The sequence below is a fragment of the Humulus lupulus genome, chromosome 3 (assembly GCF_963169125.1).
Source record: "Humulus lupulus chromosome 3, drHumLupu1.1, whole genome shotgun sequence".
NCBI lineage: Eukaryota > Viridiplantae > Streptophyta > Magnoliopsida > Rosales > Cannabaceae > Humulus > Humulus lupulus.
Window position 1 is genome coordinate 26,798,251 of NC_084795.1, and position 12,274 is coordinate 26,810,524.

Genomic DNA, 12,274 nt, shown 5'->3' on the forward strand with positions numbered 1-12,274 from the left:
GTATGATGGCAACTAGAATAATTATCCCGATGAATATGCAACTCTGACAGTGATGCTGGATTGATGCCGTAGCAACTGGTATTTGAGTAGTCCATAATTCTAATTAATTTTCATAGGCTTTCATCAAAGAACTATGATTATAATCTTTTAGTTAAACCACATATGTCTATGCAAATTCAGTTTCAAAGATTTAATTCAAGCATCAATTTCATAAGACTATGCATGATAATAATATATGTTTATATCACTACAATGTTGAAATGAATGAATACAAGCATACACCATTCAATTTGTGTGTCAATTAAATTCAAACTTTTCAGTTTTGAATATTAACTCAACTACTTACTAATTGTGATCAATCATTAGCAAGTATTAATCATGAGAAATAATTGAATGAATAAACCACAAGTGCATTAGCATCAAAATCAAAATATCACAAGTCACATATTAGGGTTCAAATTATCCTAGCTAATTAGAGTTTAGCTCATTGTTACAAACTCAAAAACAACCCAATAAATGGAGTTCATATTCAGAAATTTAACAAGAAAAATTAAAAATACTAAGAGTAAAGAGAGAGAGGCAAGCCAATGGGAGGAAGCCTCCAAGTTGTCTTTTTCTTCTAGGTCCTTCCCTTTGCTCTTGTCTTCTTCTCCCCCCTTTCAAGCTCTCCAAATATATATGTATATATTCCCTAATAAAACCAAGCGGCTGCTACTTTTTTTTTTTTTTTTTTCTGAGCGTGTAGTCTTTTTTCCTCCTAAGGAAAAATATGATGATAGGTTTTATTTCTTTGTCCTTTTTGCCCCACGTGGGCCTTTCTAAGCCCAATAGATCCACAAGCTTTGAATGGCCCAAAAGCCTTTTAGTTAATGCTCAGCCCAAATTGCATAAATCCAAAAAGCTGAGTTGACCAATTACTTCCCATGGACCCTTGAAGCAGTTGACTGGGCAGACGCGATGATGTTGCAATGCTGCAGCATTCCCTCCTGTTGAGACCATTTCAAGCTTTAATTTCTTTCCAAATATCCAAAACCCTACCAACCACCTTCAAAAACAAAATTTAACAATTTAAGATATATTTTTCCATCATTATACTAATATTTAATATTAACTTATTATATTTAATATTTGACAACACAAAAATAAAGAAACTACAAAACACCCTAAACCACTTTTTCTTGATAAAAATATAAGTTTAAAAGCATAACAATAACTCTAATTCCTAGGGTTATCACACCCCCAAACTTATTTCATTGCTCGTCCCGAGTGATGACTCTACTACCTAACAATATACAACACACAAAAAACACAAAAGACACAACAAAACAAGATGCTCGGAATCAATTTGAAAATTTCCATATTAAAGTGGGGATAAAGCTCTCAAATCAAAGATTCAATTGATAACTCAAGTGTATGTGCAAGCCAAATTTCTCAAGTGTTAAGATGCTAACCCAACCAAGTTTTCAATGTATTCCCAATTAGTGCACAATTAGTTCTTCTCAATCAACCCCTCTTCCATAGATTGAACTAAGCAACAATCCTGAGGTTTAATCTATGCTTTCATATGTTGAACTCAATAACCCCTCTCCACTAATGTAGTTGGCAAAGTGATTTAGATCAATTGGTTTTTACATGGTTGTAATGTAGGCTAGGCTAAATGTATGGATTAAGATGGAATTTGTAGGCTAAAACCTTAAAACCTAGCTTGCCTTGGATCTAATGAATTCATATCCTCTACCCATTACAAGTGAACTCAATTCCCCCAACTCACTCAATAGTACCAAATTCCCTCTTTCTATGAATACTACACTTATATGCTCAAATATGGTTACAAGCAACTTATCTATTGGCACTATTAAATATAAACACATATTTCTTTTCTTTTCTTTTTTGAATTTTCTATTTTTTCTGATTTTTTTTCTTTTCTATATATATATATTCTTCTCTTTTTAGTTTGTTTGTTTGTTTTTTTATTTGAATAATATGAAAACAAGACAACTAAAAAGTAATATACTTAAAATAAAAACATTGAAGATAATAAGACCTAAACACAATTAACAAATTTGAGCATATAAGTGTATTAATTAACCAATTATGAACACCCCAAGAACCAAGATACTCTTTCTTCACTTCCCCCCAAACTTATCTTACATAATATCCAAGACAAACTAAGCTTAAGGTTTGGTGAGAAACAAAAATGAGATATTCAAAATGGGATTAGCTATCAAGTTGAGGTTATATGAACAAAATAGGCCAATAAACTCAAAGTTGGGTCACTAGGGATAGTAATTACACGGTAAGGCATGAAAAGCTCAAACGGTCCAAGAAAATTGTCTAAATCCTCTCTAAATCACTAAGTCTCCTAGGATTTCGCCTCAAGGGAATTATCAAGCCAATTCTAAAAACTTAAACCTTCATGAATACTTAGTTTAATCTAGGGTGAGGGACTCATGGTCAAACTATGCACACTCGATTAGGGCACAATCTCACTATGGTTGAATTAGCACAAAAAAATTTAAGTACTAAGGGCTCACTAATACACAAGAGTTAACGAATATTGCAATTTCGTTTTTAGAAATTTTATCATCGAGCCACCCCACACTTAAACAAAACCATTACAAAAATTGATTCCAATACAACCTAGACTCTAGACTCGACACAAAACAACCCTAAGCAACATCTAAAACTTAAGACAAGAAATTGCAAGAAAGTAAGACGACACAATAGCAATTAAAAACAACACCCCCCCCCCCCCCCCCAAACTTAAGAGAGAGCAATTTCCTCATTGCTACCCAACACAACACAACGAAGAAGAAGAAGAAAAACAACAACAAATTACAGCAACAAGGAACAGTCCAAATAAAAACTAAATAAAAGCAAAAGAAAAAGAAAACTCCCTCCTATCACTGATCGCCACCATCGACGGATGCATCGCTAGTCTCCTCAATGTCTGCAGTGCTAACTCCTCTCCATGGTGCTATGATGCTATCCGAGAATTGAGGCAAGAATGTGAAAGACTTGGTGAAATTCCGCTCAAGTATGGTTTTGATGGATCAATCACGCACTTGGGCATAACGCCAGTAAGCCTGCTGCTGCTGATGCATAAAATGCATCAATTCCATCATATGGCAGTGGTGAGGGTCGGCTACAAGAGCAACACTGGAGGAGGCATTAGTAGGCATAGCTGGTGTTTGGGGAAGAGGTTATGGGTGGTGAAGTGTTTGGAAGATTGAAAAGGAAGGGTAAAAGGGCAGGGGTGGATTGAGAAGAGGCGGAAGCAGGTTGTGAGGGAGAGGGAGTTGAGACAGAGGGGAAAGTAGACTCATCAAACACAACATGGCAACTAGTATAGAGTCTATGAGATGATAGTTCAAGACATGGGTAACCTTTAAGTTGAGTGTTGTAACCAAGAAAGATACAAGGTGTTGAATGAAATTGGAGTTTGTGTTTATTGTAAGGACGGAGACAAGGAAAGCACAAAAGAACCAAATGTTCAAAAAATTTAATAATCTAGAAACTTGGAATACAAAACTTGATATGGAGATAAGTTCTTGAGAACTTGAGTGGGTAAACAATTGATAATATATACGATTGTACGAAAGGCAAACAACCAGTATTTGAATGGGAGTTTAGCATGAGCAAGAAGAGCTAGATCAGTCTCAACGACATGTCTATGTTTACGCTCTGCTCTACCATTTTGGGCAGAGGTGTAAGGACAAGAAAGAGGATTGTAACGCCTTGGATAGCCAAGACCGTTACACTGTGTACTTATAAAGGTGCGAGACTCATTAATCAAGTCAACATTTAAAAAAAATGAGTCACTAAACATGTAAGTGGTAGGGTTAAAAAGGTTTTGGTCTCAAATGACTCATTTCATATATTTAAACTGTAATAAACACGGGATCCCATAAGAAAGTAGAGTTAAAATAGGTTTACAGACTCCCAAAAATACATGAGTATTCACTAGCCATACTAAGGCAAAACAGACAGTCTTCAGGTTTTATGTCCTTGCCCAGACCTCAACTGTGGCGGCCGAGCACCTGGCTATGTACATTCCGCTCGTTGAGCTCTCCAATCAAGGTTGGTCTAATCTGTCCTTGCCTTTACCTGCACCACGTAGCACCCGTGAGCCAAGGCCCAGCAAGAAAACATTTTAAGCAACTCAATCAATGAAAACAGACAATTAATTCATTATGCATGTATTCCCGTCAGATAATCCCCAACAGATATTCAGCGCATATAATCCGATTCAAGATACATTCTATCACATATAACTCTCATATCACATAATATTTAGGGCCGACGACTTAGGCCGCACCCTCTATTTAACCCACTGACTCCGGCCCGCTTAAACTGAGCTCAGTGCATAATAAGCTGTCCTCGGCTACCAGTGGCCGAGCAGCGCCCTGTGCGCTAGTGAAACCCTTGGCACCCTTAGGCTGTTGGTTCACTAAATGGCTTGCATGACATAATACCATCTTTTCAAGCATTTACAATCGGGAGTCCTTAGTCCCGTCACATATATTCAACCAGGTGCAGTTCTCTTACCTTTAGTCTGTACAGTTATTGGATTACGAGCAACGCCTCTCAAGCACGATCCGTTCCCGAGCCTAAGCCTTTATCACCTCTTCTGTTGAATCACCTCACCAAGCCAAATCCAAGCTAAATCTCCAAGTTTCCTCCTTAATTCTGCCTTAATCCCTGCTTTAGTTCTTGATTTACTCCTGAGCTAAACCTCCAAATCCTCACCACAAATCTCAGAGATTCCAGCTTGTTCCCCTTAAGTTCTCTGTGTTTTTCCTTCCCTTTGTTTTCCTTGAGAGTGAGAGAGAGCTAAGGTAAAAGTTTTAGTCGGTTTGTATTTTCTAAAGGCTTCCTTATGTCTATCTCACTCATTAAGTTAATCCCGAGGCTCGGGGTGCCGGAACCGTCCCCAAGGCCAAAATGGTAAAATCCTCCAATATTCCCGCCTAGACATCCTAACCTCAAATATATCTCCATATATTTATTTTCATGACCCGATAGTCCAAATCGCTACCCGTTATCTAAAAATACCCCCGACTTATCCAAAGTCATCTTAAGTCCCGTTATGACTTTTCCCGCTATCTGACCCTAGATTCGTCTTGAGTCGTGCTCTGCAAACCTGTCCACATAATAATGTGGTTCTCACATATATCACATATTTATTTCATATCACATTAACACATAATATCATCAATTGTTATATAAACATTACTAAACATATAATTACTCATTTAAATCACAATTATTCCATTAATGCCCTCTTGGCACACTAATCAAGGCCCTTAAGCCTTACTAGCGATTTTGGGTCGTTACAACGATGGTTGATGCCATTGGCCTCAAGGAAGGGTAAGAAAGATTTGAATTCCCCTCTATTATCATATTGCAGCTCTTTAATTTTCAACTAGTAATTTAAACTTTTTGAAAGCAAGTGAAGCTTGATCTTTGGAGTGTAAGGGATATATCCATGTTAAACGTGAAAAATCATCAAGAAAAAGAATGAAATATTTGGATCCATCTACTGCCGAAATAGGGGAGACACCCCATAGATCAATACGAATTAGTTGACGGGGAGAAGAGGCATGAGATTGGGACAATGAAAAAGGCAAGCAATGGCTTTTAGCCAATTGACAAGAAGAACAAATTGCATCGTTATTATATGAAAACTTGAGATTACATTTGTGTAACACTTGATTTACAATTTGAGAATGAACATGTCCTAATCTAGCATGCCAAATGATAGCTTTAGTAGAAAGAAAAGATTGAAACTGAACAGAAGATGAAAAAGTTGATGGGAGGGTTGTTGAATGAGCTGCATTTTGGACAAAATGAGAGGAATCTCGAAGTGGCTTGAATGTGTTGAGAGTGTAAAAGCCACGATCAAGGGCACCTTGGTGCAGAATTCTCTTTGATTGAAGGTCCTTTATGAAGAAGCCATGAGAATGGAATTCAATAAAGACATTATTGTCAAGAAAGAACTTAGAAATTGAAAGTAAATTGGCAGAGAGATTTGGAACATGAAAGACTTTATTGAGTTTGAAGTTATGTTGAGATGTATGAATAATAGAATTACCAGTAGAGGAAATAAAGAGTTTTGACCATTACCTACAATTACCATATCGGATCTGGAGAAAAGGTTGAAGGTGTTAAGATGGTTTGTGTTTGGGGTAAGGTGATGGGAAGCCCCTGAATCCAGCAACCAGGATTCATCTGCAACAGTGCTTGAGCTGGCAACCATGGCTCGCATTGAAGGAGCCGAAGGTGGGACAACATAGGGAGCAGGTAGATTGGGATCGAACCTGCAATAGCACTAGAAGGCATTGTGACCTGGCTTCAAGTAGAGTTGGCATATAATGCGAGAATTGTTGGAGGAGCCTCAACCTGCAGAAGAGCCACGACGAGTAGAAAAATTAAGTGAGGCATTTCCTCGACCAGGTGGGGGACGAGTCCAGAGCTGGTTTCTTGAATTTGATTGTTGTGTATAGGCAGCATTAGCCACAATCGTAGTTGATTCATCAATGGAATTTTGTTGTTCGGGTCTGGACTCTTGAGCAAGAAGAAGACTGGAGGCTTGTTCAAACGATATGCCCTTGCTTTTGGAAGTGACAGAAACAACAAATGAGTTATAATCAGAACTGAGACCAACTAAGAGGTAAAGAAATTGATCACGATCAGAGATTTTCTTTGAAATCGCTGCAAGTTGATCCGTGAGGTTCTTCACTTTGAGAATGTAGTCCATCATCGTCATTGATCCATTCTTTATAATCTGAAGATGTAAGCGGAGTTGCATAATGGGTGCATTGGAGGAGGATGAGTAAATTTGTTGCAAGGCAATCCATGCAACGTGGCTCGTTGTGTGCCCAATGATTTGGGCCATGATCTCAGGGGATAGAGAGGAGTAGATCCAAGAAAGAATCAATCGATCTTTATTGCGCCATTGGACAAACTTGGGGTTGAGAGCAGTGGAGTCGGAGACCATCTGCGCTGGAGCTTGATTGGTGCCTTCAAGAAAGTCATCTATGCCGTTTGCATATATGATATTCTCCATTTGTGCGCGCTAGAGAAGGAAGTTGGTCATGTCCAATTTGACAGAAAAGGAGTGATACAAGGCATGAGAGAGAGCCAAGAATTCTTGATGTGGAATTGTAAGACCGGAGTATGTAGAGGATGGAGCGAAAGATTCTTCTGATGATGGTGAGATCGCCATGGGAGAGCCAAAGAGAGCTAAAAAAAAATTAGGGCAAACAGGGTTGTAAATCGAATGGCTATGATACCAAGTTAAGATTTGAGAAAAGAAAGAAAGTAACGATGTTGATCAAAAACGTGATCAAAGACACCAGCTGGGCTTCTATTTATAGAGATAGGAATACAAGAGCGTGAAAAGAAAACAGAAGCGGGAAAAGCAAGAAAAAAGGTACAACCAACTAACTAATTAACATAATTAGTTAACTAATAACAGTCTCCTAATTACAATGGTTAACAAGAATAATGTATTAAATATTACAACCAAATACATTAATCTACTACCATAAAGATAAAAAATAATACTCACAACATTTTAATAAATTTTCTTCACTGCTAGAAACATTGTACCAAGCAATAAATTATTGATAAGATAATAAAATGCTAGCATGGATCTTAGTATTATTTTAAAGGAAATATCACAAAAATAATTAAATTATTAAACATATAAATATTCCTCATTATTAAACAATTTCACATGGTTAGTCTTGCTACAGAGAAAAAAAAAACATTCACTAGTGTCAACAAATAATCACACTTATACCTCAACAAGATTAAAAGCAAATAAATCATAACACAAAGCATACATTAACATAAATCTTATGCATAAATATAAAATTGATAGTATTAAAATTTAGAGTAAAACATGGGAAAAAAAAACTATTTAGGATTTTTGCCCTCCGAAGCATGCATTGACATGCTGACGTGGCTCTTTGCTTATTGATGTGACTTGGTCATATCAGCGTCATATGTGTATTTTTTTAAGAAACTAATTTAAAAATATTAAAAATCTATTTTTTTAAATTAAAATTAATAAATTTAAAATAAATCATAGTTTATAAAAAAAGTTAATTTTGTTAGATTTGATTTAATTTAAATTATTATTATCGTAATGGTTTAATTTAAATTTATTAATTTTGAATATAAAAAGAGATTTTTAATATTTTTAAATTACACATGTGGCATTGACGTGGCCAAGGCACATCAGTAAGCAAAGAGCTACATCTGCATAACGTTAGCCACATTGGAAAAATTTGGACGGAAGTCCCACTTTACAATACTGTGAATAATTCGGGAGAAATATTTAATTGCCCGAACAAATCAGGAAGCACAATAATGATTAAGTCATAGTTTGAGGGACAAAAATCCTAAACGAAATTTCGCGCGCCTCCACACACCACTTTTATTTTCTGTTCTTTTTTTCCTTTAATTTTCTAGTAACAAAACGACGTGTCGTTTTTCCCAGACGACACGCCCCCATCTCCTATAAACGACGCGCCATTTTTGGCCTGACAGAGGCAAAAATCGATGTCTTGTTTTGCTCTTCCCTGACCTTGTTGTGTTATGGTCTGGGCGCACGGGGCAACCTGTTTTCCGCGAGTCCAACCCGCTTTTTCCCAGCCTCCGACAGCAAATTTTTGGCGCAATTTGGGGGTTTCTTCAATTATTTAAGATCTATTGATCTCTAACACCGATTTGAGCTTAAAAATCTCTCAAAACTCAAAGAACACATACCCATTTCAGCCATTAAGTACATTCAAAAAGCTTTGAAAAGGGAAGGAAAAACTCAATTTTTGTTTTTGACCAAAACAGATGTTATTTCAACCCAAAACATAGATTAAATTCCATTAAACATTCTCAAATGCAAGTTTGACTTGTTCCATTATTTTCTCCTTTAGAACTTATTTGATCATAAAGGAAATGATCATGACTTAAACATGCAGCATAATTTTGTTGACGCGGTTCTTCGCCAACAGGTAATTAAGAAAATAAGAGAAAAGGATTAGTGTTGAGTGATGAACCGAAACAGATGAATGATCTTAATATGAATTGAAGAAACGACTACGTTTTTTAGGTGGTTCAAAGGTTAAAATCCTTCTACTCCACCATCCAATATTATTGCTATATTTATGGTATTCTTTACAGGGTATTTCGTTACACAATAGAATCCAACCATTTGCAACTCCCAGGGTCTCCATATTTATAGGAGAGGGCACTTGGGAGTTGGTAAGGGGGGTCATCCCGTGACCTTCTTACCCATCATGTCACTTCTGTGACATTCATGATTAATTCTTAAAACCTGACAGATGAAGTGTGGTCTAATCAATAGGTAAAGGGATAATGGGCCGCACGGCCCAACCCAGTCGTGGGTGCCTGAACACGCACGTTCATGCTGCGTGTCCGAGAATTCAGGGATATATCAAACACGTGATGTCTGATATATGCACGTTTACATTGCGTGGTTGACTTTACAAGGGGTCACAGCTTCCAACTCCAGCTCGTGCCTTGGGCTGGATGCCTTCTCGACCCGCGGTCCTCATATCTCTGATTTGGCCCTTAAATAATCTTGATAAACTTATGGCTACCTCGAGCTAAAGAGGTAGGACCTGACAACAGCAGCTCCGGCCACGTGGTATCCATGTGGCTGATATAATTATGCCATAACTCAGCTCGCTAATAGCTTGTGAAAAATTAGGGTGTACATTTGCCCCCCAAGCCTCTGCTCGTGGCACATGACGTCATCTGGGGCCACAGTGGGGGCTTTTAGGCTTCTTCATGGACTCTTCATATTCCACCCATTACGCAGGCGCCGAATACGTGGAGCATCGTGGTTGGTGACGGTACGTCTTCCGAGAACCGCATTAAATGGCCTAGCCTATACTCGGCCGTCGTTTCGCCTTTCGAGTAGAGAGCCTTGGATCCCACATCAGGGAAATCCAACGGCCCTCCTCCCATGGTCTTTCACGTATATAAAAAGGGGTGGCCACCTTACGCATGGGCCACCCGTTTATTTGAAAATTTTCTAAATTTCCCATCTTCTTCTCTCTTCTCATCCTAAAAAAAAAACCCTATTTTTCTTCCGGTTACCGTTCCCAGCATTCCAGAAGTTCAGGTGGAAGGGTTCCTTTGAGGCTTTGGTACCAGCTATTCCGACGAGGCTCCAACCCAGACGATCCCTTCATCCCCTCCACAGCAAAACACTCCGTAAGTTTTCTGACTGTGCATGCTTTAAATTTTCTTTTCACTGTAGCCTAGGTAAATAGTTCCTGTAGCTGCATGCAACATTCTGTTGGTTTTTTGTGGGTATGAAGGGTGTAGGTTTTTCTTTTAGGGCATCGATTGTATAAGAAAACCATTTAGGAGCATGGCTCATAGGGTACGCTTTCTGGGGAAATCTTCTGGGTAGGATTTTTGGTATGCTTGTTTAAAATATCCAGCCTTTTGGGTGCAAAACCAGGTAGCTTAGGGGACACGCTTCACAGGCGGTTTCGCACTTCTTGCCTACTGAAACTTTCCTTCCAAGGAAAACTTTTATCTTGAACCTCTTGACACATGAATTCTGAGTAATCGGGGATCCGTTGGGAGCACAGGCGCGTCTTCATAGAACCGCGTGGTCTCACTCTCCATGGGCTGAGATTACCTCAGCCCGTGCAAAGGAAGCACCTCTTCAGATTCTTTCTTATGCTTAGGTCGCCCCTTCTAAAATTTCTTCTTTTGTTCGCTAGGCGACCAGATGGGACCCAAGAAGAACGCCCCTAAGAAGACCGCAGGCAGCTCGTCCTCCCAACAATCCAAAGGAAAGGAGGTGGTGACAGACTCCCCGATCCCCGTTTTCGGGAAGGCCGTGGAGCGGGAGCTCCAGGTGGCACCCGACGCTTTCTTTGAGGTCGAGAGGATCGTCTCGAAGATCACCGACCAGGGGAAAGTGAATAAAATATTCCTTTCCCACAATATCGAGCTGGGGAGGGGCGCCCTGATCGCCCGACCTCCCCTAGAAGGTGAGCGGAGCTGCGCGCCGCTCGACGAGGAATACGCAGCTTGGAGTGATGAGCACTTCAAGGCTGGGGCCTTCCTCCCGCTGGACCAATACTTTGCTGACTTCCTCAACTAAGTGAAGTTGGCTCCTTTCCAGCTCCCCCCAACTCCTACCGTTTGTTGGCGGGGTTGAGATATCTATTCTTGAAACAGGAATGGGAGGTCCTACACCGTCGACCACTACTACCACGCCGCCGAAAGGGACCTACGGGCGATCGAAACAAGGAGCCCGGAGAGCGTGATGGAGTCTTCATTGGGAATGGCTCTAACGGTAAGCTGGCTTTGCATTTTGTATTCTTTGGTTACCATGCATCGCACGTTCTCTTTTTTTTTCTAAGGCAGTTGCCTCTTTGTTTTGTAGGGTGCCTTGGCTCTTCACCGGAGCATATCCAGGTCCAAGGCTCGCCTCAAGGACATGAGGGGCGAGCATCAGGCTGTTTTGGCCGCCCAACAGACTACCTTGGCCGCCCTGAAGACTGCCCAAAAGCAGGAACAGGAGGCCAAGGATGCCTTGGCGGTCGTGCGGGCTGAGTTGGACGCATCCCGCCCCAAGCTGCAAGAGGTCGAGGCTACCAAGGCCGCCCTAGCCGCTGTAACGGCCGAACTCGAGGAGGTCAGGGCTGCTCGGGCCGCGCTAGACTCTGCGAAAATCGAGGCCGAGGAGGCTAAGGCCGCCTTGGCAACGGAGAAGGCAGCTTCCAGCTCTGCCATGGAGGATATGCTATACCACTGCTGGGTCTTCAACCCGGATGACGACTTCTCCTTTCTAGGGGCGGATGCTTGGGAGCTCTTCTGGGAGGGGTTTAAAGCTCGCCTTCAGCAGGAGGCGCCCTCTGAGACCGGGGAGACCTCCACAGCTACCGAGCAGGAGGGCGAGGTGGTGACCTCATCGGAGCAGCCCGGTGGAGCCTAGGGCCTTCTTATTATTTTTTGAACACATGTATTTTTTGTCTTGTAACTTTGTATGAGGTTTTTCCACCTCGAGACAATTGGCTTTATTAATTTTTGCTTTTAATTGGTTTATATCCTTTTGCCTCTATGCACTTCGGTAATAGTCTTAGTTCGTTTTTCTTTTTGTTGGTGCTATGATTGATACTTTTATGCTTTTCTAGGAAAAACATGTTAACCAATCTTGACCCAACTTCTAAGATAAGTCCTGGTTGCTCCCCGGACATTGCCTTGAAAACTTAGTTCG

General features: G+C 40.1%; 1 protein-coding gene across 1 annotated transcript in view; it reads right to left on the reverse strand.

Moving 5' to 3' along the window:
* Positions 1 to 389: 389 nt before the first annotated feature.
* Positions 390 to 12,274, reverse strand: part of LOC133822385 (uncharacterized) — a 30,362-nt gene continuing 18,477 nt past the window's right edge. The window contains exon 6 of the mRNA XM_062254696.1: positions 390 to 1,045. Coding sequence (XP_062110680.1) covers positions 1,035 to 1,045 — 11 coding nt within the window. The 3' untranslated portion in view covers positions 390 to 1,034. The remainder of the gene's footprint in view (positions 1,046 to 12,274) is intronic.